The following is a 27,824-nucleotide window of genomic DNA, read 5'->3' as shown; positions in this document are numbered from 1 at the left end:
GATGGAGTCTTGCTCTGTTGCCCAGGCTGGAGTACAATGGCCCGATCTCAGCTCACCGTAACCTCCACCTCCCAGGTTCAACAATTCTCCTACCTCAGCCTCCCGAGTAACTGGGATTACAAGTGCGCGCCACCACGCCCAGCTATTTTTTTTTTTTTTTTTTTTTTAGTAGAGACGGGGTTTCACCATACTGGTCAGGCTGGTCTGAAACTCCTGACCTTGTGATCTGCCCACCTCAGACTCCCAAAGTGCTGGGATTATAGGCGTGAGCCACCACACCTGGCTAATCCTAGTATTTTTATACCACTGTTAGGAAGAGAAAGAATACTGTTTCCTCTGGGAATTCTAACAGACCACTATGAGGGCCCTTAGAATAAAGCCAACACAGAGGTATGCAGACATAACAATGGAGAGGGCTGGGTGTGATGACTCACACCTGTAATCCCACCACTTTGGGAGGCTGAGGCAGGCACATCACCTGAAGTCAGGAGACCAGCCTGGCCAACATGGTGAAACCCCATCTCTACTAGAAATACAAAAATTAGCTGGGTGTGGTGGCAGGCGCCTGTAATCTCAGCTACTTGGTAGGCTGACGTGAGAGAATTGCTTGAATCCAGAAGGTGGAGGTTGCAGTGAGCCAAGATTGCACCACTGCACTTCAGTCTGGGTGACAAGAGTAAAGCTCTGTTTCGACAACAACAAAGAATGGAGAGTTGCTGATGACAGCTGAACCTAGCTCCAGAAACCCCTGAAAATCCATTTTTCAGTTACTTGAGCTAATAAGTACCCCCTCTCCATCTTTTCTTTTCTTTTCTTTTCTTTTTCTTTTGCCTTTGTTGTGGGTCTCCCTGAAGATTCAGTCTCCACTAGGATTTTCAGGGCAGGCAAAAACTCCAGCCTCACATATACACATATTCTCAGGTTTCAGAAACATGGGCAGCCCAGAGCCAATCAGGGATGTGAGAATGGATCCAAGGAGCACCCCCTCCCCAACACCCTCACAGCCCCTCCATACTGATGCTGACGAATTGAATGTTGGCTTGGTCCGAGCCTAGGGGGTTAGTGGCTGTGCGTGTGAAGAGGGAGTAATCCTGGGCTGCAGACACATTGGCAATGGTCAGGAGGCTGCTGTGGACACCACCCTGGTGGTATGTGTGCTCCGTGTACCTAGAGAGAAGGTAGGGCACCACTCACCCTTTCATTCACCCCACCACTTATGCTTGGAATCATCTATACAGACATCCATTCATTTAACCATCTGCCTATCTATCCATTCATCCATCCACACCTTTCATCCACTCATCCATTCACTCACTCATTCCTCCACGCATTCATCTTCCTTGTCTGCACCCTTCTCTGCAGGACTCGGGAGGGGAAATGGGGCTGGGAGGTCCAGACCTGGGGCTGGAGTGCTGCTTGGCTGGGCCTGCCTCACCTGGGATCTTGGAGATCCAGAGGGACCCCCATTTTGGTCCAAGGAAAACCATGCTGGGGACACCTCGGCACGGCAGTGGAGGCAGAACCGGTGCTGTCTCCAGCCGCAAGCTACCTTTAGTTAGGGGAGTGTGTTCCCACCTGGGGCAACTGGGAGGATGGGAGGTCAACATGAGCTATGTGGGAGACATGAGGCTGTGGGGCCCAGTGGGCAGGTTTTAAAGCCAGTGTTTGGGTGATACCTACATCTGACAACAAGACGGGACCTCAGCCCTCGTGCTGAGGCTTCACCCCTCAAGGTCCACGATGCACCTGGTAAGCACCAGCCTGGGCCAGTTTGGCCTGGTGAATCAAGAGGCTTCCGCGGGTCCCTTTGGATATCTTCTCCATGTCATCCAGGCTCTGTCCCTCCCTTATCTTCTCCTGGTGCCCCAGTCAAGAACTGCCTCCCAGTCTAGCCCCCAGATCCATCACCTAAACTGTCCCTTTTGTAGCCCCACTCCTCCTAGACACAATCACTCTCCACAGAGGCATTGAAGAAAAAATAATAATTCTTCTGTCATCCATCTATCCATTTACCCAATCCATCTTTTCATCCACCAATCCAGGCAACCACCTACCCATGCATTCACCCAACCACTTATGCTTGGAACCATCTATCCATCCATCCATTCATTTATCCATCTGCTTATCTATCCATTCATCCATTTTATCTTTTCCATCCACTCATCGGTTTACCTACTCATTCCTCCACCCATTTGTCTTCTTTCTCTGCACCCATGTATCCACCTTTGTAGCTCTCCACCCATTCACACAACTATTCACTCATGCTTGCACACCCATAAATACATGCATCTGTTCAGACATTTACCCAGCTACCTATTTATTCATCTCTCCATTGATCTTTCCATTCATCTATCCATCAATTCATCCATCATCTTTCCATAGATATCTTTCCTCTGCTGGTGTATCCATCCATCCATCTACCCTCTATCTATCCACTGATTTTTCTCCTTCAATCATCTTCTCACCCATCCACTCACCCATTTATCCATCCTTTCACTTGTCCATCTGTTCCTCCATCCACTCACTCATTCATCCACCTGTTCATCCACTTACCTACCTATCCACCCATCTATCCATCTACCCACCCACTCGCCTGACTGTCTACCATTCATCCATCCATTCATTTTGCCACCAACAGTTATTCGTTCTGGGAGCATGCCCTGACGAGTATATAGTTATACAGGATCATACAGATGTACGTGGTCCCCACTCCCAAGGAACTCACAGTCAAGAAACCACAACCCTTTGACCCCACCTCCTTTCACCAAAGGCTGGGTCCTCACCAGTCTCTCCCAGCTGAACATGCCTGGGAGAATGGGATTGGCATCAACAGTGCAGACTATATCCACAGAACCCCCAACGTTCACCTCAGTGGGGTCCTGGAGGGCACGGATGGTGGGAGCATCTGGTGGAAGGCAGAGGCTTAGGGAAGGCACTTGGGACCAGACAGGTCTCCGTGGGAGAGGGCCCCAGGTGGGAGGGATGTCTTAGGGGTTTCAGGAAAGTTAGAGATATGGACACAATCTGCCCTTAATACGAAACAGTTGGAGGAGAGTTCTCAAGGTTGGTGAGTTGTCTCCACCCTCCACTATGCCTCTGTGATAATTAGAGTGGGTTGGGTGGGCTTCCAGAATTGTGCGGGGTGGGGGGCCTTATACAACGGGCTCCCATTCCCGACGGGAGCAGCTTCCGTGTCTAGGTGGGCCCCCTCTCTGGACAGAGATTTCACACTGGGTCTCTCTAGTGGAAGGGGTTCCGCAGTGGGCGTGGTTACACCACGGCGGGGACTTCCAGAGCCCGAGCAGGAGGGTTCCAGGATGGGTGGCTATCCCCGGGTGGGCGGAGCTCCCACAATAAGGAGACTCCACATTGGGCAAAGTTCCTTGGATGGGTGTGGTTTCCATGGTGGGCGGGACTCACAGTGCACGTCCAACCGCAGCAGCGCTTCCGCGGTGCCCTCAGAGTTCTGGCAGTGCAGCTGATAGAGGCCGTCGTCCGCGCGGGTCACATTCCACAGATGCAGAGCCCCGCTGGACAGGATGCGATGCCGGGGGCCGCCCGCTGGGGAAGGCCAGAATAAAGGACCTGGCAGGCCCTCCCATTTCCGGGACCCTTCTCCATGCCCACTTCCCTCACCTGGACTGAGGCGATAGCCGCGGAAGGTCCAGTTGAAGGCCTCGGGGGCGGGGTTAGCGGACACGGACACAGGCAGCAACGCCTCGCCCTGCTCCACCGCGGTCACCACCAGCACCTGCTCCCCCAGGAACTCTGGACGGTCTTCAGAGGGGGTGCCGCAGGGAGTCAAGATTGTTGTCAAGGTCAGGGTCAAGGACAGATTGGAGATCAGGCACAGGTTCAAGGGTTAAAGTTGGGGGATCACGACAGGGTTTAAGGTTGTGGACAAGGTAACAAGTTCAGAACTGAATTCAGGGGTAAAGTTCGGGATAGAAATTAGAATACAGTTTAGGCAAAGAGTAGAAGCCAGCATCAGGTTGAAGGATGGAAAGAGGGGTCATGATAGGGATCGGGGTTAGGAGAGAGGACAAAGGCAATATGGGAGTGGACAGGATAGGAGTTGGCCCAGGACCACTGGTCAGGATGAAGGTAGGGAGTTTCAAGTTTCAGGATGGGGTTAATGATAGAGTGATAGTGTCAAAGCAAAGACCCAGGCCAGTCTCAGTGGCTCACGCCTATACTCCGAGAACTTTGGGAGACCAAGGCAGGAGGATCACTTGAGTCAAGGTGTTCAAGATCAGCCTGGGCAATATAGAGAGATACCATCTCTATTTAAAATTAAAAGTACAAAAAATCAGCCTAGTGTAGTGGGACGCGCCTGTAATCCCAGCACTTTGGGAGGCCAAGGCAGGAGGATTGCTTGAGCCCAGGGGTTCAAGACCAGCCTGGGCAACATAGTGAGGCCCTGTCGCTACAAAAAAATTAAAATAAACTAGCCAAAAGTGGAAGTGCACACCTGTAGTTTCAGCTACTCAGGAGGCTGAGGTAGGATCACTTGAGCTCAGAAGTTGGAGGCTGCAGTGAGCTATGATTGCACCACTGCAGTGCAGCCCGAGCGACAGAGGGAGACTCCATCAAAAAAAGAAAGAGAGAGAGAGAGAAAGAGAGAGGAAGGAAGGAAGGAAGGAAGGAAGGAAGGAAGGAAGGAAGGAAGGGAGGGGGCCGGGCGTGGTGGCTCACGCCTGTAATCCCAGCACTTTGGGAGGCCAAGGCGGGCGGATCACCAGGTCAGGAGATCGAGAAACCCCGTCTCTACCAAAACTACAAAAATAAAATTAGCCGGGCATGGTGGCAAGCGACTGTAGTCCCAGCTACTCGGGAGGCTGAGGCAGGAGAATGGCGTGAACCATGGGAGGCGGAGCTTGCAGTGAGCCCAGATGGCACCACTACACTCCAGCCTGGGTGACAGAGCCAGACTCCGTCAAAAAAAAAGGGGGGGGCGGGGAAGACGCAAGGAGTAGGTTAGGGTCATCAAGAGGACCTTTCAGGCCGGGGCACATACACAGCACGTTGAGGCGATAGAAGGAGCTCACGGTTTCGCGGAGCTCGGCGCTGTGGGCGCGGCAGGTCACGCGTTGGCCATGATCGCGGGATGACACTTGCAGAAGGACGCTTCTGGCCGTGGCGGAGCCTTTGAACGGGGCTCTCCGGGGCGGGACGGCCAAGCCCTCCAGCCTGTGGACCCGGGGTGAGGCCAGGGCTGCGAGCAGAGCCAGAGGCTGGAGAGGGGCTAGGCACGGGCGGGACATGCGTGGAGGGGGGCGAGGCCAGAGAGGGGCGGGGTCCCTCACACTCCCACCTCTCGCCTTCCTTGTCCCAGGACAAGTTGACCGGCGGGTTGCTGCTAACGCTGATGCATGTCAAGTTTAAGGCGTCCCCCGGGGGCAGTGCGGATGCGTTGGCCAGGATCGTCACGTTAGTTGGGGGAACTGGGAGAGGGGGTTGGAGGAGCGAGACTCAGAGGTTAGGGGCGGCCTGGTCTGCGTCCATCCCGCCTGCACCCCAGGCTCCGTCCAGTCTCGGGTCCCCCACCCCGCCCCCGCCCGCACCCCCCGAGTCCAGGGTTCGCTGGGTCCCTGCCCCACCTGGCTCTGTCCTCCACCCTGTCCTGCCCCGGCCGAGTCCGCCCCCGGGCCTCAGCCGTGCGCGCCCTCACACTGCACCGCCAGCTACGTGGACGCGCTGAGCTGGCCAGCCTTGCACATGAACTTGGCCTGGTTGTCCGACGGCCCTGTGACCAGCACCAGCTCTCGGGAGAAGGTGCTCCCAGATTTCTCCACGTTGCCGAGCTGCATGCACCGCGGCTCCTGCGGCAGCCGCGACTCAGTCACAGTGCGCGAGTCCTATGGGGCGGGAGTGACTGGGGGCCGCAGGCAGCCCTGCCGCTTCCACCAACCCCCAACTCCCGCACCCTGCCCACTGGGTTGGTGCTGCCAGCCCAGACAAAGCCTTTTGGTGATACGGAGAAACACCCCCATCAGCGCCACCCCCCTAGGGCAAAGCAGTGGGGAGTGGAACTGAGTAACCCCTGCCCTGGAGTCTCTCCCGCCTCCCCGGATCCCTGTGCACGGCAGTTTTGGGGATCTGAATCCGTCTTCTGTACCACACCCAACCCCCGCTCCGCCTCTGCAGCCACCTGCAGGCCGTCAGCGCACTCCTCAAAATCTATTTCTGCTCTGTTTACCCAACACCACGTGCAGGAAACTCCCTTGAAATTCCCAGGCCTTTCCCAGAATGCCTCAGTTCCTTTTCTTAAAATTCCCACTGTCCCCAAAGATTTCCTTTGAAATTTTCCTTAATTCCAGTGTCTTTCCATAGATTACTTTCTTTTTTTTTTAATTGTTGCTGCTTCGCAAATTAAACTTTCCATAGATTCTGAATCTTTCCCGATATTATATCTTATAATCCCAGTCTTTTAACAGATTCCTTTATATTGCCCAGATTCTCAGCACTTCCCCAGAATTCCATCCTATTAAAATGAAATTCCATTGTCATTTCTATAATTCCTAGTCTTCCCCCTAAAATTTTCAACTAGCTCCCTAACTTCCCAGGATTTTCTTAGAATTAGGCTTCTCTTTCATTTTAATGAAATTTCATTTTCTTACCTCCAAATCCCAAGAATTCGATTTAATACTAATGAGTTTTCGATAGTCTGTGGAATTACTAGCTTTTCTCCAAATTTTCTTTTTCTTTTTTTCTGGGATTCAAGTCTTTCCCTAAAATTCCTGACATTTCAGCTGAATTCTGAGATTTTTCACTAGAATTTTCCATAATTTTAACGAAATTACCTTTTCTCTAGAATACCTAATCTTGATTCAGAATTCCAATTTTTATCCTAGAATTCTGTTTCCCCAGAATTTTCCTAGGATTCCATTTAATTCTCATGGCATTTGTGTCTTTCCTGATTCCCTGCCAAACCTCAGAATCTCTAGTACTTTTCAAGAAATTTAATCTTTTTCCAAGATTGCCCAAGATTCTGAAGGAGAAGGGGGCCTGGTCCTTCCCCCATTCTGGCCACCCCCATAGCCCTGGCATGGCACCAACCTTGTACCATGAGGGAGGGCTCTGGGTTGCCCCTGATGGCCAAACACACCAGCCTCACCCGGGTCCCAGCCCGGAGCTTCTGCCCCTCTGGGGCACCCTCAGTCCACTGTTTCTGGGCGGGATCTGAGAGGAGAGGCAGGAAGAGTGACTTTTTCTCTGGGCTGGGTCCTGAGGCTTGGGGGCATTGCTGGACAAGGGCAGACACTCACATTTTACGTTCAGGGTGAGCGACTTCTTGAAGGTCTCCTTGGTGAAGGCTTCACTGAAGGCCTCACATGTGAGGGTCAGGACCGTTGTCCTCCCGCCGCGCCAGGAATGTCAGGTTGGAGATGGAGATGTAACCACCATGTAGTCCCTGGCAGGGAATGAGCTTCAGATGTGGGGACTGCAGTACCCCCATCCATCGTGCAGAGGCCTGAGTCCATCCCAGTCTCCAGCAGGGACACATGAGCCATCTCTACCTCCCCCTCTGTTGGACCCATGGTCCTCAAGGAGAAAGCCCCCAGGCTGCTGGACCCATCCCCTTCCCAATCCACGAGTCATGCCCCTCTGCACCCCCCATGCTCAGACCCAGGAGCCTGGCCCCCGCCTCACATCCATGATCGTCTCCTCCATGGGCAGCAGCTGCCGCCAGCCCAGCCACCATCGTAGCAGGACCCGGGCGACTGGACTTGCTCACACAGGAGAGTGTCACGTTCTTGTTCTCAACCTGGGATGCAGATCCCAGGATAGTAATGGCACTAGGGGGAACTGCAGGGACAGAGAGGGAAGACACTAAGCTGAGCTGAATTTCTCACAGACCAGCCCAGACAGAACAACAGGACTGGAGACAGATGCTGAGATCTTTGGCATCCAGTAGGCATAATTTGCGGGCACACATAGATGGTTCTCTGAGGCACAGACCAACAGGTGGGCAGCTGGCACCAGGACTCACAGGTGACCTGCAGCATGATGCTGCGCTCCTGGGTCCCTGCAGACACGCTGTTATGGGCCTCGCAGCTGAGCCGCGCTCCATGGTCTTCTGGCCTCACGGTCATCACCAGCACACCGCGGGCCACGGCCTGGGTGTGCTCTGTGCCCCACGCTGTGGACACCGGCTGGCCATTCTGGAGACAGGGACAGGCCTGGGCCAGCTCAGGACCAGCTCCCGGCCCCCGCTCTCCCCACAGTTCCCATGCCCGCGTCTGCCCTCACCTTCAGCCACTGCAGTGTGGCTAAGGGATTCCCCCCTTGAGCCACGCATGGCAGCTCCAAGCTCTGTCCTGCCCGCACATGCCCTCATCCATGCCTGGCCACTCGATGACAGGGGGTCCTGGAGGGACTGGGAGATATCAGTCACTCAATGGGCCTGGAGTAGCCCATCCACTCTTCTGTTCTGCTTGAACCCCATGTTTCTCTGAGTGCCTGAATTTCCATAATCCCTGTGATTCCCCTACACCCCCCAGTGCCTGCTCCCCATCCTCAGCGCCCTAGTTGGCCCAGTTCTCCACTTACACAGAACATTCACGGTGAATGAGGCCTTGATGGGGGCCTCCAGTGCTGGGCTAGACGCCTCACAGACTAGCAACTGCCCATTATCCGAGCTCTGGGGTGTCACCCTGGGATGAGAATTCACGGTTCTGGAGTCAGAGTCATCATCCGAAATTTGGGGAGTCAGGGAGAAGAGGCGGGGATGCCACCTCTGGTCCCCACACCTGGTCTAAGTCCCCATGCCGATCTCCTCTGGGATCCGGGGGCTGGGTTCTGGGAGAGGTTCTGGGGGTGAGCAGTGAGAACTGGAGCCTAGAGAGACCCACATCTGATCAAAACTTCAGTGCCCGGGACTCTGGAACTGAGGTCCCCATGAAGTTTTTTTGTTTATTTGTTTGTCTTTTGAGACAGAATTTGGCTCTGTCGCCCAGGCTGGAGTGCAGTGGTGCGATCTCAGCTCACTGCAACTTCCACTTCTTGAGTTCAAACGATTCTCCTGCCTCAGCCCCCCGACGAGCTGGGAGTATAGGCATGTGCCACCATGCCAGGCTAATTTTTGTATTTTAGTGAAATGTGCCCATGTTGACCAGTTGATCTTGAACCCCTGACCTCAGGTGATCTCAGGTGATGCACCCACCTTAGCCTCCCAAAGTGCTGGGATTACAGGCATGAGCCACCGCCCCTGTTCCCTGTGAAGAAGCTTTGACAGTCAGCTCTGAGAGTTCCCCATGAAGCAGCATTGGGTCGCAGAAGTTCATACCTAGCCCAAGCTTCATGCCTGCATCCCTGGGGTCTGTGGTTCCCATGGGGAAAATTAGGGGTCATGGTTGGGGGGTTTTTTCAGTTTCCACACCTGGCTGTGGCCTCCACAGTGAAGAGCTTCTGCTGGGAGCCCTCGTTCATGTTTGCAGAGATGTCGGATATTGTCTGTCCACCTTGGGGCAACAAGAGGGCTAGAGGGGTTCTGGGCTCCCCGCAAGATAGATTCTGGGGAGCATGGCCTGGAAGTCCTCAGAGTGGATGTGATGCCCCCTCCCTCCTGGTTCTAGAGGAAAAGGGCCTGGGGCACAGCTGGATCCCCTCCCAACTTTCTGGACTGCCTGAAGGCTGCAATCTTCAGTGCTGGGTCCTGGGCCTCCCCACTCCTCTCAACTCCTTGCTGGGTTGTACCATGCACCCCATCCTCAGCTTCTCATGTCTGCACCAGCGCTACTGTCCATATCTCTATCTGGTCCTCAGCCTTGTGCTCGATGCCGCCTCCTCAATGTGCCCTCCCCCATCCACCGTGTTCCACACTGGCATCGGCATCTCCCCACACCTTCTCCTGGGTCCCCATCCCAGGGATGACATCTTTTCTGGGGCCCTTAGGAAGGCACTGGTCAGGAACACACACCCTTCCCACTCCAGAGGCTTCACGCTGCCCCCTGCCACCCAGTTCACCCTCACTCACTCAGGAGAATGGTGATGTCATGTGCTCGCTTTGCGTCCCCAGACAAACAGCTGACCACGTACTCTTGCCCAGCTACCCAGGTGACCATGGTGCCTGCCTCCGGGGTCAGGTGGAGCAGCTTGGGAGGAACTGGTGAGAAGGGTCTGGGGTAAGCTTCCAGCACTGAGAAGGATTTGAAGATTGGAGCTCGGTACCGAGGGTCTGGGAGAGGAGAAGCTGGGGGCTTGGACTCCTGGGTCCTGGGGTAAGGGAGGGCTTGAAGCCCAGACTCGTGGGTCCTGGGGGTCTGTCACCCATACCCAGGATGGAGAGGATCACTCTGGGAGACACGAGCTCTGGCCCCATCTCGGAGCGGCCGACCTGGCACTCACATACCCATGCCAAGGTCATGTTCGATGCAGGTGGGAATTGCCCTGCAGGGGAGCCGGAGGTCAGGGTTGCAACTTGGGCTGGTGGCTGAGGGTCTCAGGCTCTGATCCCTTACCTCTAGCAGGGTCCCCTTCCAGGCGGTACCTCGGGAAGCCTGGGATCCTGGGGTCGGGGCCCAGGAGCAGCCCATCTTTGGCCCATTGCACCGCACTGCCAGGGGTGCTGACCCCACACCGTAGCTCCACCGAGGCCCCCTCCACCACTGCCAGGTTTTCAGGCAGGGCCCAGAGCCCCGGGGGACGGAGGCAGGAATCGCCAACTGCGCCAGGCCTGGGGACACAGCAGGGTGCAAGGAAAGGGCAGAGGGTTTGTCTAGGGAAGGTAAGTGGGAAATGGGGGCCACTTGGCGCTGGGTACAAGGCTGGGATCCCACTCACCTTCAGTCAGCAGCCCCAGGAGCAGGAGAGGAGCCTTGAGCATCGTCCCCAGGGCCATCACAGGTCCCCCTACTGTTACCCCCGCAGTGCCCGCAGCCAGCCACCTGCCTGTCTGGCTCTCTCTGGGTCCCTCTCTGAGCCCGGATCGAGTGATCTTTTTCTTCCCCATGAAATTGATCTGACCTTTGCCGATCCTTTTTTTTTCAAAAGTGTCTGACGAGCGATCTGACTTTTGATCCTGAGTTCTTCCGGAGGCGATTGTTCTTTGTCGAGTCTTTTGACGCCGATTTCCGGAACGAGATTTGAACGGATGATCTTGTCCTGCTACCCCTCACCCCTGCTCCTTTGTCTCACTACTCACGGCCTTCAAGAAGGACCTGCAGCCCAGAGCCCAGCAGGCCAGGAGCCCAGGCTGCACAAACAGGCTGGTGCAGGCACTGGCAGAGTTGGCCCTGCTCTCCAACCCAACTTGAGCTCATCCTCACAGTGCAACCTCCCCCGGGTGCCCTCCAGAGCCCCCAGCTCCGGCCTCTGCCCAGCAGGCTCCTCCCAGCCAGCTGGGCTGGAGCATAAAATCCCCTGTCAGCACATGCCAGGCGTGTTCCTTGGTGCCTCCCCAGCCTCCATGACCCCAGGGCCTGGCTTAGGCTGGGAAGACGGGAGAAGTCAGACCTAGGTGGTCTCCCAGCTCAGCAGGGGAGCAGCCAGCTGGGCCCCCAGCTCTTCCCTGCCCTGATACATGACCTTGGGAAGTCTCTTTCTTTCTTTTTTTTTTTTTCTCGAGGTAGTCTTGCTCTGTTGCTCAGGCTGGAGTGCGGTGGCATGATCTCGGCTCACTGCAGCCTCCACCTCCCATGGCTTGAACCTCCCAAGTTCAAGCAATTCTTCTGCCTCTGTCTCCCAAGTAGATGGTACTACAGTCATACACCACCAGGCCTGGCTAATTTTTGTATTTTTACTAGAGACGGGGTTTCATCATGTTGGCCAGGCTGGTCTTGAACTCCTGACCTCAGGAGTTTGCCTCAGCCTCCCAAAATGCTGGGATTACAGGCATGAGCCACCGCACCTGGCCTCCCTTCCTTTCTTGAGTAGACATTAGCAACTAAATGATGTCAGGGATCTCTGCTGGGGAGTATGCAAGAGTGAGTGTGAGAGACTGGGAGAGTGTAGGAGAGAGGGAAGATATCCGTGTGTGTACGTGGGTGTGAGTGGGGAAGGTTAGAGTGAACTGTGATCTGTAATAAGCACATGGAGAGCGTGTGTGTGTGTGACAGTGTCTTACGTGGGAGTGCACAGGGTGTGGGCAGGAGTAAAAGGCAGAGTCCAATTCTGCCGGCCCCCAATATGGGTGCAGTGTGAGCCCAGAGTGGGCACCCTTTGGCAAGGACTGTATGAGCTTTCTTCTGTCTCTTTTTCTTGCCGTCTCCCCCATCTCTTCTTTCCTTCTCCATGTCTCTCTCTCTCCCTCCCTCTATCCATCTTGATTTATCTCTCTTTCTTTTGAGATGGAATCTTGCTCTGTTGCCCAGGCTGGGAGGGCAGTGGCATGATCTTGGTTCATTGCAGCCTCAACTTCCTGGGCTCAAGTGATCCTCCTGCCTCAGCCTCCTGAGTAGCTGAGACTACAGGTACGCACCACCACTCCAGCTAATTTTTAAAAATGTGTTTGTAGAGACAGGGTCTTGCTCTATTGCCCAGGCTGGACTGCAGTGGTGTGGTCATGGCTCACTGCAGCCTCAACCCACCTGGACTCAAGTGTTCTTTCTGCCTCAGCCTCCTGAGTAGCTGGGACTACAGGCCCACATCACCATTCTGGCCTTTTTTTTTTTTTTTTTTTGAGAGGGAGTCTTGCTCTGTCACCCAGGCTGGAGTGCAATGGTACGATCTTGGCTCACTGCAACCTCTGCCTCCCAGGTCCAAGCGATTCTCCTGCCTCAGCCTCCCAAGTAGCTGGGAATACAGGTATCAGCCACCACACCAGGCTAATTTTTGTATTTTTAGTAGAGATGGGGTTTCACCATGCTGGCCAGGCTGGCCTCGAACTCCTGACCTCAGGTAACCCACCGGCCTTGACCTCCCAAAGTGCTGGGATTATAGGTGTGAGCCACTGCGCCTGGTCACTTGGCTAATTTTTTTTTTAATGTTTTTACAGAGACAGTGTCTTGCTATGTTGCCCAGGCTTGTCTGGAACTCCTGGGCTCAAGCAATCCTCCCATCTCAGCCTCCCAAAGTACTAGGATTACAGGCATGAGCCACCGCACCCAGCCCTTGATTTGTCTTTCTTTTTTTCTTTTTGTTCTCTTTTCTTTTCTTTTCTTTTCTTTCCTTTCTTTTTTTTTTTTTTTTTTTTTGAGATGGAGTTTCGCTCTTGTTGCCCAGACTGGAGTGCAGCAGTGTGATCTCGGCTTACTGCAACCTCTGCCTCCCGGGTTCAAGCGATTCTGCTGCCTCAGCCTCCCTAGTAGCTGGGATTACGGGCATGCGCCACCACGCCTGGCTAATTTTTTGTATTTTTAGTAAAGACGTGGTTTCTCCATGTTGATCAGGCTGGTCTTGAACTCCTGACCTCAGGTGATCCGCCCACCTCAGCCTCCCAAAGTGTTGGGATTACAGGTGTGAGCCATCGTGCCCAGCTGATTTATCTTTCTATGTTTCTCCATCTGTTTCTCCGTCTCTCTCTCTGTATTAAGTGGTTAAATCTCAGTCAATCTTTATTTCACTGTCTCTCTGTCTCTACATGTCTCTGTTCTTCTGTTTCTCTGTCTCTGTTCTCACCTCTGTCTCTCCCCTCACCCCACACTCTGTCTCACACACACCAGGAGCTCCATAAATATTTGTTCTTAGCCGCACTCTGACCACGCCTCTTTCCCTTATGTGTCTCTCCATCTCTCAGTGGCTCCCCTCATCACATCCCTGGATTTTATAACCATATGCTGGTGGGCCTGCCCTCCCCGCATGCACATACACTAGCCTGGGATAAGCTTCTTCTGCCTGCTTATCTCCTGCGGGAATTGGAAATGCTAGTTTTCTCCCCACCTCCCCAAGACCTCCCCCCCACCTGCATCTCGTTCCCCAGAAGGAGATGAGGCATCTGGCCCCAGCCCTCAGTTTCATCCTCCATGCTGGCCTTCCCTCTTCCCTCACATGCTTGACTCCTTGCCCTCCTCCCACCTCCCCTCTCCCAACTGCCCCCTACACCCTCTGGGAAATGGGCTGGATGCCGAGCTTGGTGGGGGGTGGCTCTGTCCTGGGGGCCCTTGCCATATGGTGTCCCTAGGGGCCAGAGCATGGAGCTGTCCCTTGCTGGGGCCTTTAATTAGCACAAACCTTCCACCCTCCACCTTGTCTGTTTTCTTTCTCCGAGTGCTCTTGGGACCTTGGGTTCTCCATCTTTCCATGTACGTCGCCCCAGAGAGCCAGGAAGGGGAAGCGGCATCAAGTGCCTGGAAAAACAGTCCCACTACTTGAGTTCCTCCCCAAGACTCAGGAGTTCCGGCCCCATGCCATCCTATTTCAAAATCCATGCACTAGATATGCCACATAGAAGCCAGGAGTGTAGGCCCCCAGATCCCTCCCCTCTCAGACCCTGGGGTCTCAGTCCCTTCTCTCCAAGGACTCAGGAATTTGGGCCTCTGATCCTCCTGGCCACCCTACCCGTCCCTGCATCCCTCCCACCCCCCGCACCGGCCGCATACACACACACACACACAGACACACACACACACAGACACACACACACACACACACAGGACTTAGGACAGATGTTCACCGTCTGATTTCCAAATCCTCCTGGGCCCATGTGGGGGTGGGGAGAGATTGGCAGTTAAATCCACCGACTCTAAGACTTAAGACCAGATATTCTGACCCCTGTCACCCTCTTCCAAGTGCACCATGCTGCAAGCAGGAGACCTAGGAGTTGAGTCTCCAGCCTCTCAAGGAACCAGGAGATCAGGCCATCAGCGTCTCAGCCAGCAAAGGCCTCAACCACCAGTCCCTTACAATCCTGTAAGTCCAACCCCTACTCCCAACCCCACCCCGCCATTTAGGGACACAGAGTCTGAGCCTAAGAACAGCGTAGAATCTGAATGTGGACCCCCCAGTTCTTACAGGTCCAGGAATGTCAGATCAGGGTCCCAGCTCCCCAGCCCTCCTTCAGGCTGCTCGGGGTCCCTCCCACCTGCTTGGCCAGCTGCGCAGCGTGGGAACGCCCCAGCTGGGCTGCATGGAGCGTCAGGACAAGCTGCGCGGTTCCCAGCCTCCCTGCCTGCCCCGGCCGGCACCGCCGCCTCCCAGCCGTCGCCAGGCAACCAGGCCGAGGGGCCCGGCCTGCCGAGTGGGGAGAGGGGCTGGGCCGGGACTGCGGGGTCCTGGGAAAGGAGGGGCCGGGGTCCTGGATTCCTCGGTCTTAGGACGTTTGCAGCCATAACAAGGGAACAGCCCTCTGTTCCCCACTTTGAGGAGGGGTTTTGAGGCTGGGGGAGTCAAGGCAGGGGTCCCAACTGTCCCCCAGGTATCGGCGTGCCCTCTTCCCGACCCGCAGGCCAGAGGAGCCCCGGACCCCGCCTCCCCCAGGGCGCGGAAACTGGCGAGGCCCCAGGGGCCCCCATTTATAGCTCGGTTTCCACTGAGCGCAGTCCCTCCAGGACCTGGGCTGAGCAAGTTTCTTCCACTCTTTCCCTTCCCTCCTCCTCACCCCCATGCCTGCCCCTCAACCTCGGCAGGGCGCAGGTGTCCAACCCAGCCGGGACCCCCTCCTGGAACCCAGGTGTTCCGGCTCCCAGACCCCAATTGAGCTGGGGGCGCCCACCCGCCGGGGGACCCCGCCCTGCATCCCCCATTCATCCGGGTCCAGCCGCGGGAGTTTCTCAATGGGAAGAGGGCGGAGCTCCCAGGAGGCGGACCCGGGCGGGGCGAGCTGGATCGGGCCCTCTTGGGGTCTCCCAGAGACCCAGGGCGCGGAACTGGCAGGCGTTTCAGAGCGTCAGAGGCTGCGGATGAGCTCACTTGGAGGACTCCAGGCCAGAGACAGGCTGGGGCTCTAGGCTGGGGCGAAGAGTCGAGCGCGAAGGGGGCTCCGGGCCAGGGTGACAGGAGGAGTGCTTCCGAGGAAGAAGTTGACAGGGAGGCCCGTGCGACTGCAAATCTCGTGAACCTTGGGGGACACACGCTCAGGATGCGGGTCCCCGCCCTCCTCGTCCTGCTCTTCTGCTTCAGAGGGAGCGCAGGTACCGCACGAAGGGAGCGGATGAATATGGGGTGGGTGTGGGGGGATTGCTTGCGGGCTGCCCCTTCACTAGGGAGAAGGGAGTTGGGGGCTGGGACCCCTGGGTCCTGAATGAGGGGGCTCTTGAAGGTGCTAAGCTCAGCCCTGCTGCCCCCAACTTTCCTAGGCCCGTCGCCCCATTTCCTGCAACAGCCAGAGGACCTGGTGGTGCTGCTGGGGGAGGAAGCCCGGCTGCGGTGTGCTCTGGGCGCCTACTGGGGGCTAGTTCAGTGGACTAAGAGTGGGCTGGCCCTAGGGGGCCAAAGGGACCTGCCAGGTAAGACGGTTCTCTCCACGCTGGGACGGGCTGGCTAGGGGTAGAGTTGCTGGGCTCGGCTGTACCTGTAGTTTCTATTTTGACATTTTAAGTTTGGGAAATTGATGGGCTTGGGTAAACATTTAGGAGTCCTGATTTTTGAGCTGCTTCTTTGGGGGTGACCCATAGAGTTTTGGAATTATTATGTTATTGCGAAATAGTAAACAGGCCAGGTGCGGTGGCTCACGCCTGTAATCCCAACGCTTTGGGAGGCTGAGGCCAGAGGATAGCTTGAAACCAGGAGTTTGAGACCAGCCTGGGCAACATAACAAGACCTTATCTCTAGAAAAAATATATATATTTTAAACAAATTAGCCAGGCGTGGTGATGTGCATCTGTAGTCCCAGTTACTCAGTAGGCTGAAGTGGTAGGATTGCTTGAGCCCAGGAGTTCAAGGCTGCAGTGAGCCATGATCAAGCCACTGCACTCCAGGTAATGGTGAGACCCTGTCTCAAAAAAAAAAAAAAAAAAAAAAAAAAGGAAAAGAAAGAAAGAGAACATAAATGCAAAAAATACAGTAAACATAAACGGAAGGTTTACCAAATAATATAGACACTCACACAGCCAATACCCAAGTCCACTGCCAGCTCCCCAGAAGCCCCCGTATTCCTTTCCCCTATCATAGCCCCCCCCTCACTCCAGAAGTAGTATCTAACCTAACTTTCATGGCAATCATTTTCTTGCTTTCCTTTCTGAATTTATTACCCCCAAGTTTGCAGTGACTCTGGGTTGGGAGGGAGTTAGAGTCTCTATGGGCCCAGTACACACTCTTTAATAGTGTCTTACCACCAAATGTGTGGACCGGTCAGAACCATGGCGTGCTGCCTCCTCCCTGACTCCAGGGTGGTCCCGGTACTGGATATCAGGGAATGTAGCCAATGGCCAGCATGACCTCCACATTAGGCCCGTGGAGCTAGAGGATGAAGCATCATATGAATGTCAGGCTACACAAGCAGGCCTCCGCTCGAGACCAGCCCAACTGCACGTGCTGGGTAAGGACCTCACCCACTTGTCCCCTGGGAGCCCAAGGGGGCAGCCAGTACTAGCTGTGAGTAGCAGAGTCCAGGGAGCCCAGGGGAGTGGTCAATTGGAGCTGAGAGGATCAGGATCCATCTCTGACCCCAAATCCACCTTGCAGTCCCCCCAGAAGTCCCCCAGGTGCTGGGCGGCCCCTCTGTGTCTCTCATTGCTGGAGTTCCTGTGAACCTGACATGTCGGAGCCGTGGGGATGCCCGCCCTACCCCTGAATTGCTGTGGTTCCGAGATGGGGTCCGGTTGGATGGAACCACCTTCCATCAGGTCAGGTCCAAATTCCTGTGCTAGCCTTTGCCCATTCAGGAAAACTTGGGGTACACTCTGACCACAGGCTCATCCCGAGGAGAAGAAGACATGGGAGGGCAGGGGTTCAAGGGTTTGGACTCTTGAAATATGATGCAGGGTAAAGATTCTAGGGCCAGACTACCTGGGTTCAAATCATGTCTCAGCCACTTGCTAGTTGATTGATCTTTAGTTAACCTCTCTGTGCCTCAGTTGCCTTATCTATACAATTGGAATAATAATAGCATGCATGTCATAGGGTATGGTGAGGATTAAATAAATAAATACCTATAAATGCCCAGAAGAGTGCCCAACACATAGTGAACCCTATATAAGTAAGGCAAGCTTATCCAACCTGTTGCCTGTGGGCTGCATGCAGCCCAGAACGGCTTTGAATGTGGCCCACCACAAATTCATATACATTCTTAAAACATGATGAGACCTTTTTGTAACTGTTTAGCTCATCAGCTATCATTAGTGTTAGTATGTGTGGCCTAAGACAATTCTTCTTCCAGTATGACCCAGGGAAGCCAAAAGATTGGACATCCCTGATGTAAGGGGTAGATGGCATTATTATTCTTATCCATCCCTCCAGACCCTGCCAAAGGAAGGGACCCCTGGATCAGTGGAGAGCACCTTAACCCTGACCCCTTCCAGCCATGACGATGGAGCCACTTTGGTCTGCAGGGCCCGGAGCCAGGCCCTGCCTGCGGGAAGGGACACAGCTATCACACTGAGCCTGCAGTGTGAGTGCAGCTGGCCCTGGGAAAAAGGGGTGTGGGGCCCTGACTCCTGGGTATGAGGAAGGAGGGGACTGTGGCCCCTGGGGAATGAGGAAACTGGGACCTGGATTCCTGGATCTAAGAGAGTAGGAGAGGGCCGGGTATGGTAGCTCATGCCTGTACTCCCAGAACTTTGGGAAGCCGAGGCGGGCGGATCATCTGAGCTCAGGAGTTCGAGACCAGTCTGGCTAACATGTCGAAACCCGTTTCTACTAAAAATACAAAAATTTGCCGGGCGTGATAGCACATGTTTGTAATCCCAGCCACCTGGGAGGCTGAGGCAGGAGAATCACTTGTATCCGGGAGGCAGAGGTTGCAGTGAGCTGAGATCGTGCCACTTGGCAACAGAGTGAGACTTGGAGCAGGAGAGGACAGATGGCTGGGGGTCCCTGGGGAAAGAGGAAGCTGGGTCTTGACTCTCTAACTGGGGGAATTGGGAACTGAAAGCCCAGACTCCTGACTCAAAGGGAGAAGGGGATTAGGGGCCCAGACTCCTGGGGTGGAGGAACCAGGGACTGGACCCCTAGGCCAGTGACAGAGGTGTTCCTGGTCCTTGCCCACCTGACCATTGTCCCACCCTCACAGACCCCCCAGAGGTGACTCTGTCTGCTTCACCACACACTGTGCAGGAGGGAGAGAAGGTCACTTTCCTGTGCCAGGCCACAGCCCAGCCTCCTGTCACAGGCTACAGGTGAGGACGAAGACCACCTCTCCCTAGCCCCAAGAGTGAGCTTGGGAAGGGCTGGGACCTGAGTAGGTGTGCCAGAGAGCAGGGACAACGCTAACAGCGCCACCATTTCCTCAGGTGGGCAAAAGGGGGCTCCCCGGTGCTCGGGGCCCGCGGGCCAAGGTTGGAGGTCGTGGCAGACGCCTCGTTCCTGACTGAGCCCGTGTCCTGCGAGGTCAGCAACGCCGTGGGCAGCGCCAACCGCAGCACTGCGCTGGATGTGCTGTGTGAGCTGGGGCGGGGCTGTGGGTGTGGTCAAAGGTGGGCGAGGCTTTCAGGGTGGCTGAGGGGCTTGGAGGGGCGGGGCCGGGAGAGTGGGCGTGGGGTATTAGGAGGAAGAGAGTGGACTTGGGGCATATTCTTGCCCCCTAGAGGGTGTGGTGTTTCTATGGGGCTGATCCCGGGTCAGGGACTGCATTCCTCCCCGGCCTTGTGACCCCTCATCTCCTTCGTCCAGTTGGGCCGATTCTGCAGGCAAAGCCGGAGCCCGTGTCCGTGGACGTGGGGGAAGACGCCTCCTTCAGCTGTGCCTGGCGCGGGAACCCGCTTCCACGGGTAACCTGGACCCGCCGCGGTGGCGCGCAGGTGCAGCCCTAAATCTGAGGCGGTGGCTGGCGGGGGACCAGGCTTCCTTGCAAATCCGGCTTCTGACGCCCCTTCCCTGTCGCAGGTGCTGGGCTCTGGAGCCGCACTGCGCCTTCCGTCGGTGGGACCGGAGGACGCAGGCGACTATGTGTGCAGGGCTGAGCCTGGGCTCTCGGGCCAGGGGGGTGGCGCCGCGGAGGCTCGGCTGACTGTGAACGGTGAGAAGGCGGGGCTTCCTAGGGGACCTAGCCCGTCCTGGGATAGGGAGTGGACAGAGGGGGCAAGGGCTAATGCAGTGGGAGTGGCCTGGAAGGAGCTTTACACCCAGCGGGGCCTGGAGACCGACCTATTGAAGGCGAGGCTTTTAGGGGAATCGGAGTTTGGAGGCAGCATGGCCTGATTGATTAAGGTTAGCGGAGAGTGCGCTGGCCAGACCAGGCTTTGTTACAGCCTTTGGGGAGAGCAAGGCCTCTCCTCTGAGTGATCCACCGTCTCCATCCCAGCTCCCCCAGTAGTGACCGCCCTGCACTCTGAGCCTGCCTTCCTGAGGGGCCCTGCTCGCCTCCAGTGTCTGGTTTTCGCCTCTCCCGCCCCAGATGCCGTGGTAAGGAAAAGTCAGTCCTCCCGTGACCCATCCAGCTGTGATCCCTGACCTCCCACCTGGCCCCCTGAAACTACTGTGACCATCTCTGACTTCCCAGACATCCCTCCTGCTTCTTCCTCCCCTCCTCAGTCTCCTCGGTGTCCTCCCTCTTTTATGCCCCCAGGTCTGGTCTTGGGATGAGGGCTTTCTGGAAACGGGGTCGCGGGGCCGGTTCCTGGTGGAGACATTCCCTGCCCCGGAGGGCCGCGGGGGACAGGGTCCGGGCCTGATCTCTGTGCTACACATTTCGGGGACTCAGGAATCTGACTTTAGCAGGAACTTTAACTGCAGTGCCCGGAACCGGCTGGGCGAGGGAGGTGCCCGGGCCAGCCTGGGTCGTAGAGGTGAGACCCCAGCCCTAAGACCCCAAATCTGGAGAGTCTAAACCCCACAAACTCAGGGATCCCCCAGCCGATGGTTGCAAAACCTCAGACCCTCAAATGCAGAGACCTCCAAACCTTGGGAGTCTCAAAACTGTGGCTCATTGATTCCCAGGACCCCCCCAACCACAAATGCCTTCACATTCTGAATCCTAAACCGAGAGACTCCTCACACCTAGGGACCCCAAAAACAGAAACTCCAACGATTGCAAAGCAAATTGCAAAGTAAAGGACCCCAAACTCCAAGACTTCCTAAAGCCAGGGAGTTTAAACTCACTCTCAAACTTGGGGAACCCCAAATTCAAGGGCCTTTGAATCTCCAAATGTGCGACCTTTTGAACCCAGGGATCCCAAACTCAATCCCTGAGCCCCCGCTTCCTGGTTCCCCCTCAGCCTTCTCAGGATGTCCCCTCTGCTCCCTGCAGACCTGCTGCCCACTGTGCGGATAGTGGCCGGAGTGGCCGCTGCCACCACGACTCTCCTTATGGTCATCACTGGGGTGGCCCTCTGCTTCTGGCGCCACGGCAAGGGTTAGTGCCTGAGCCCCGCCCCAGCTCCTCAGGCCCCAGCCCCACACACACCCTGCCTGCCCAGTGACCTGACCTGGCCTTGGGCCTTGGCTCCAGTCCCATTTCCAGCTCTGCTCAAGGCTTAGCTCGCCTTCAGGTTCTGGTTCCCTCCTTAAGCCCTAACCAGACCTTCCCAGGGTCACATTCCTAGGTGGGAAGGATTCTTATCGGTTTCCAACATCCCCACCCGATCCGCCTCATTGGTTCCCAGTCCTCTCTCTTCCCGCTTATTGGTCTGCACACATTGTGACCCCGCCCATCGCTTAACTCCATCCGTCGCTGTTCGTCAGCCTCAGCCTCTTTCTCCGAGCAAAAGAACCTGATGCGAATCCCCGGCAGCAGCGACGGCTGCAGTTCGCGAGGCCCTGAAGAAGAGGAGACAGGCAGCCGCGAGGACCGGGTAGGATGCCAGGGTCTCCAGACCCGACTGTGCCTTCAGACCCAAATAATAGCCCAGTCCCAAGAGGGCCCCCAAATTCAAACAGGACTCTAAGGCCGGGCATGGTGCCTGACGTTGGTAATACCACTTTGGGAGGTGGAGACACAAGGATCACTTAAGGCCAGGAATTCGAAGCCAGCCTGGGCAGCATAGCGGGACCCCATCTCTACAAAAATACAAAATAAAATAAAATAAAATAAAAAATGAACCGGGTATGGTGGCACACACCTATAGTCCCAGCTACTCAGGACACTGAGGTGGGAGGATCCCTTGAGCACAAGAGGTAGAGGCTGCAGTGAGCTATGACTGCACCACACACTCCAGCCTGGGCAACGGAGCAAGACCCTGTCTCCATTTTTTTTTTTTTTTTTTAAGTAGGAGGGTTCTAGTTTTTTTTTTTTTTTTTTTTAACAGAATCTCACTCTGTCACCCAGACTGGAGTATAGTGGCACAATCTCGGCTCACTGCAACCTCTGCCTCCCTGATTCAAGTGATTCTCCTGCCTCAGCCTCCTGAGTAGCTGGGATTACAGGTGTCTGCCACCACACCTGACTGATTTTGTATTTTTAGTAGAGATTGGGTTTCACCATGTTGGCCAGGCTGGTCTCGAACTCCTGACCTCAGGTGATCCACCCGCCTTGACCTCCCAAAGTGCTGGGATTACAGACATGAGCCTCCATGCCCAGGCTGAGGGCTCTAGTCTTAACAGTGACCCCGCACCCAACTGTCACCCAAGTCCATGCCCCTGACCCGATTATTCCCTAGGCCCACTATATCCTCACAGCCCTTTTTTTTTTTTTGAGGCGGAGTCTTCACTCCCTCGCCCAGGCTGGAGTGCAGTGGCGGGATCTCGGCTCACTGCAAGCTCCGCCTCCCGGGTTCACGCCATTCTCCTGCCTCAGCCTCCCGAGTAGCTGGGACTACAGGCGCCCGCCACCGCGCCCGGCTAATTTTTTGTATTTTAGTAGAGATGGGATTTCGCCGTGTTAGCCAGGATGGTCTCGATCTCCTGACCTCGTGATCCGCCTGCCTTGGCCTCCCAAAGTGCTAGGATTACAGGTGTAAGCCACCACACCTGGCCTTTTATTTATTTATTTATTTATTTATTTATTTATTTATTTAGAGACAAAGTCTTGCTTTGTTGTCCAAACTGGAATGTAGTGGTATGATCCTGAATCACTGCACCCTCCACCTCCCAGTTCAAGCGATTTTCATTCCTTAGCCTCCTGAGTAGCTGGAATTACAGGCTCCTGCCACCATGCCTGGCTATTTTTTGCATTTTCAGCAGAGACAGGGTTCCAACATGTTAGCCGAGTTGGTCTCAAACTTCTGGCCTCAAGTGATCCTCCCGCTGCGGCCTCCCAAAGTGCTGGGATTATAGGCATGAGCCACTGTGCTGGCTTCTCACAGCCCTTTTATTGTCCTGAGTGCAGTCTCCAGCTCTCGGGTGCTCTTACTGTCTCCTGCCTGGCCTCCACTGACTGGCTGAAGGTCCTTGGGGTCTGGTATTGGGGCGCGGAGATCCTCTGACTATTCCTTCTCACTAAGTTCCCTACCCCAGGGCCCCATTGTGCACACTGACCACAGTGATCTGGTTCTGGAGGAGGAAGGGACTTTGGAGACCAAGGTGAGTATCAGGAGGGGTGGGGCTCCCTTCACTGTTGGGAGAGGCGGGGCTCCCTTCACTGTGTTTCCATCTCTCTCCCACGCCTGTCCCCTCCTTTTTCCTTCTGTTGTCCTCAGAACTGGGACTCAGCTCCTCACCCCACTCCTCCTGCCCCCTGGACCAACTCACCTAGCTCCCAGCCTCAGTTTGCCTATCTGCAGACTCTGCCCACACATCTGTCCCAGCCCCAGATGGGGCTCACTATGCCTGTGCTCTCCTCATCACGGTCAAGCCCCCTTTCAGCCCCTTTACACTGGCCCCATATCTCCCCAAACCTGTCCTTCCTCTGGGGTCCTACCTCAGGACAGCCACATTGACTCCAGGCCATCCCCAGGCCAGAGCACTTCTCTCTCTCCTCTGTACCTAGCAGATGCCATTCTCTCTCTTTCTCTCTCCTCTTTTTTTTTTTTTTTTTTTTTTTTTTTGAGACAGAGTCTCACTCTGTTGCCCAGGCTGGAGTGCAGTGGTGTAATCTCGGCTCACTGCAACCTCTGCCTCCTGGGTTCAAGCCATTCTCCTGCCTCAGGCTCCCAAATAGCTGGCTAATTTTTCTTGTATTTTCAGTAGAGATGGGGTTTCACCATGTTGGCCAGGCTGGTCTTGAACTCCTGACCTCAAATGATCTGCCCACCTCGGCCAAATTGCTGGGATTACAGGCATGAGCCACCGTACCCAGCCGACATGCCATTCTCTTGGCCTGAAACACTCCTACCTTCCTTCCCATGTCTACCTAATTCCCTCCTTTAGTCCTCCAGTCTCAGCTCAGACATTTCTTGTTCCAGGAAGCCCATGCTCTATCGGGGGAATCCCCCCCAGTATTTCAACATAGGTCCTTTCTATTTTCTGTAAGTGTCAACTGGCTGAGAAATAAAAAGAGACCATATAAAGAGAGGAATTTTACAGATGGGCCACCAGGGGTGACATCACATATTGGTAGGACTGTGATGTCCACCTGAGTCTCAGACCAGCAAGTTTTTATCAAGAGTTTCAAAAGGGGAGGGGTGTAAGAACAGGGAGTAGGTACAAAGATCACTTGCTTCAAAAGGCAAAAAGCAGAACTACTAGAAGGGTCTAACAAAGATTACATGCCTCTGAGGGAACAGGACAAAGGGCAAAAGTAGAACCACTGATAAGGGTCTATGTTCAGTGGTGCACATATTGTCTTGATAAACATCTTAAATAACAGAGAACATTGTTCGAGAGCAGAGAACCGGTCTGACCACAAATTTACCAGGGCAGAGATTTTCCCCACCCTAGTAAGCCTGAGGGTACTACAAGAGACCAGTGCATATTTCAGTCCTTATCTCAACCACATAAGACAGACATTCCCAGAGTTGGCCGTTTACAGACCTCCCCCCAGGAAGACATTCCTTTCCCAGGGTATTAATATTAATATTCCCTGCTATGAAAAGAATTTAGTGATATCTCTCCTACTTGCACATCCGTTTATAGGCTCTCTGCAAAAAGAAAAATGAGGCTCTTTTTGCCCAACCCCTCAGGCAGTCAGACCTTATGGTTGTCTTCCCTTGTTCCCTAAAAATAGCTGTTACTCTGTTCTTTTTCAAGGTGCACTGATTTCATATTGTTCAAACACACATGTTTTACAATCAATTTGTATAGTTAACACAATTATCACAGTGGTCCTGAGGTGACATACATCCTCAGTTTATGAAGATAACAGGATTAAGAGATTAAAGACAGGCATAAAAAATTATAAAAGTATATTTGGGAACTGATAAATGTCCATATTAAAGTGATCACAATTTATGTTCCTCTGCCGTGGCTCCAGCTGGTCCCTCTGTTCAGGGTCCCTGACTTCCCGCAACATGCTTCCATCATGACAGCCCGATCATTCTGCCTGTGTTCCACCCATCACAACTATGACCACTCTGATCTGGGCTTCCTTATCCCGCTCGCTATGCTGAGGGCTCTGCCATCACAGCCCCTGTCACTGCCTATGACTTTCCCAGGCACGGCCCTGACCCCTCTGGGTACTGTCTCATGATTTGTCATTTTTCCCTTGGTGTGAGGACAGGGTTCAGTTCTATCTTAGTGACATGGCTTGTAGCAGCAACACAGGGCATGACACTGAATCAAAGCCTAGAGGCTGTTGGGCAGGTGAGTGCCTCTCTCCTGTTCCTTCTGCATCTTCCACACTGACACCCCTCAGCAGGCCTATATCCCTCTGTCTCTACCTTTCTCTGCCCATGTCCTATCCCTTTGCCTCTTGTCACTGTTCTTCTGTCTCACTTTCTCTCTCTCCCAGTCCATGTGTGTCTCTGTGTCTCTGCCCATTCCTGTCACTTTTTGTTTCTCTCAAGGTCTGGTGTATTTCAGTGTGTGACCCTCAGTGTCACCCATCAGTGACCCTCATCCCCCCTGCATGCTCACAGACCTTACTGAGTCCCATTTGTCCCCTCAGGACCCAACCAACGGTTACTACAAGGTCCGAGGAGTCAGTGTGAGCCTGAGCCTTGGCGAAGCCCCTGGAGGAGGCCTCTTCCTGCCACCACCCTCCCCCATTGGGCCCCCAGGGGCCCCTACCTTCTATGACTTCAACCCACACCTGGGCATGGTACCCCCCTGCAGACTTTACAGAACCCGGGCAGGCTACCTCACCACACCCCACCCTCGAGCTTTCACCAGCTACATCAAACCCGCATCCTTTGGGCCCCCAGATCTGGCCCCCGGGACTCCCCCTTTCCCATATGCTGTCTTCCCCACACCTAGCCACCCGCGTCTCCAGACTCATGTGTGATATCTCTCCAGTGGAAGAGTCCTGGGATCTCCAACTTTCCATAATGGATTGTCCTGATTTCTGAGGAGCCAGGATAAGTTGGCGACCTTACTCCTCCAAAATTGAACACTAGGGGAGGGAAAGATCATTATATTTGTCAGGAGTATTTGTATACAGTCAGCTCAGTCAAAGGGGATGCCCCAAGTGGGAGCAACATGGCCACCCAATAGGCCCACCTATGTCCCAGTGTAAAAGAGATTCAAGATGGCAGGTAGGCCCTTTGAGGAGAGAGGGGGACAGGGCAGTGGGTGCTGGGAGTTTGGGGCTGGGATGGAAGTTGTTTCTAGCCACTGAAAGAAGATATTTCAAGATGACCATCTGCATTGAGAAGAAAGGTAGCATAGGATAGATGAAGATGAAGAGCATACCAGGCCCCACTGTGGCTCTCCCTGAGGGGAACTTTGCTCTGCCAATGGAAATGCAGCCAAGATGGCCTTGTACTCCCTAGGAACCCAAGATGGCCACCATCTTGATTTCACTTTCCCTAAAGACTCAGAAAGACTTGGACCCAAGGAGTGGGGATATGGTGAGAATTAGCACTGTTGGGGCAAAGGGGAATCCTGGGATAAAAATATTTATGTTTAATAATTAAAAAAAAGTCAAAGAGGCAAGTGTGTCTTAGGGAGTCTACTGGCATTATTACCCTCCATCAAGGAAGGAGTCCATTAGACCTGTCCCAAGGTCTCTCCTCTACGCTAGCCTATAAGGTGGCTGTAGAAGCAAAACTGTGAGCCACCTCTCAGCCTCTTGCTACCTGCAAAGCACTCTAGACTCTTTATTATTTTTTTTCTTGAGACAAGGTCTGGCTCTATGGCCCAGGCTGGTGTGCAGTGGCACCATCTCAGCTCACTGCTACATCTGCATCCTGGGCTCAAGCCATCCTTCCACCTCAGCCTCCCAAGTAGCTGGGACTACAGGTGCACACCACCACACCAGCTAATTTTTGTATTTGTTTGTAGAGACAGGATTTCATCCTGTTGGCCAGGCTGGTCTCAAACTCCTGACCTCAAGTGATACGCCTACCTAGGCCTCCTAGGCCTAGTGCTGGTATTACAGGCGTGAGCCACTGTGCCCAGTCATGGACTCTTTTAATATGCATCTTCATACACACACGCGCGCACACACACACACACACACACACGAGTTGCAAACAGAAAAGACAAACACATTGGCATGTATGCACAGACACACGCATAGATGTCCACACAGTTGCACACATGTGACAGGGCTGCCCCAGGGGTCCTGGGAAAGACAGAATTCTACACTCTCATTAGAGGAGACAAACGAGTGAGCCCTGAAGTGGGACAGAGAAGGGGAGACTATGGGCATGAAAATGGCAATCCCCTGGTCCTTACAGCAAGGGTGGAGATCCAGACCCTAATCCTGGGGCGCTGCATCCACAGTGGGCATGGTGCTGGTGCCTGCTTGGGTGATCCTTAAAGGAAGGTCCTGGGGGCTTTGGTTCATGGATCCTTGAGCTAGGAGTTAAAGATCCAGGCCCCTGGGACCCTTGGGAAGCAGAGCAGGAAGACTGAACTCCTGGTTCTAAGGGAGA

General features: G+C 54.6%; 2 protein-coding genes across 2 annotated transcripts; one reads left to right on the top strand and one right to left on the bottom strand.

Moving 5' to 3' along the window:
* Positions 1 to 2,161: 2,161 nt before the first annotated feature.
* On the bottom strand, positions 2,162 to 10,914 carry NPHS1 (NPHS1 adhesion molecule, nephrin). Its single transcript, XM_031659613.1, is given in 21 exon segments — positions 2,162 to 2,905; positions 3,421 to 3,561; positions 3,637 to 3,777; positions 5,018 to 5,190; positions 5,315 to 5,444; positions 5,672 to 5,858; positions 7,049 to 7,182; positions 7,269 to 7,347; positions 7,349 to 7,414; positions 7,654 to 7,717; positions 7,719 to 7,809; positions 7,994 to 8,165; positions 8,254 to 8,339; positions 8,342 to 8,380; positions 8,554 to 8,657; positions 9,383 to 9,464; positions 9,980 to 10,108; positions 10,279 to 10,392; positions 10,464 to 10,637; positions 10,640 to 10,678; positions 10,786 to 10,914. Coding segments are annotated over 21 exon segments (2,433 nt in total). The 5' UTR covers positions 10,844 to 10,914; the 3' UTR covers positions 2,162 to 2,675.
* A 3,988-nt stretch (positions 10,915 to 14,902) lies between these two features.
* Positions 14,903 to 26,890, top strand: KIRREL2 (kirre like nephrin family adhesion molecule 2). Its single transcript, XM_021931046.2, has 16 exons — positions 14,903 to 15,014; positions 15,579 to 16,010; positions 16,176 to 16,325; positions 17,207 to 17,356; positions 17,503 to 17,663; positions 18,277 to 18,427; positions 19,049 to 19,154; positions 19,269 to 19,417; positions 19,648 to 19,775; positions 19,861 to 19,993; positions 20,279 to 20,379; positions 20,543 to 20,762; positions 21,224 to 21,328; positions 21,658 to 21,767; positions 23,368 to 23,433; positions 25,895 to 26,890. The coding sequence occupies exons 1-16, from the start codon at positions 14,903 to 14,905 to the stop codon at positions 26,228 to 26,230; spliced, it is 2,610 nt and encodes an 869-aa protein (XP_021786738.2). The 3' UTR covers positions 26,231 to 26,890.
* Positions 26,891 to 27,824: the final 934 nt, after the last annotated feature.

This window comes from Papio anubis, chromosome 20, assembly GCF_008728515.1.
Source record: "Papio anubis isolate 15944 chromosome 20, Panubis1.0, whole genome shotgun sequence".
Lineage (NCBI taxonomy): Eukaryota > Metazoa > Chordata > Mammalia > Primates > Cercopithecidae > Papio > Papio anubis.
This window is presented reverse-complemented; position numbering and strand designations above follow the sequence as displayed.

What these genes read in the sequence shown, in the direction of transcription:
- KIRREL2 (XM_021931046.2), top strand. Translation starts at nt 14,903, where the DNA reads ATGTCAGATCAGGGTCCCAGCTCCCCAGCCCTCCTTCAGGCTGCTCGG. An exon ending in CCAGCTGGGCTGCATGGAGC is followed by an intron (nt 15,015 to 15,578) that starts GTCAGGACAAGC and finishes ACCCCAATTGAG; the next exon opens with CTGGGGGCGCCCACCCGCCG. An exon ending in CTGCTTCAGAGGGAGCGCAG is followed by an intron (nt 16,011 to 16,175) that starts GTACCGCACGAA and finishes CAACTTTCCTAG; the next exon opens with GCCCGTCGCCCCATTTCCTG.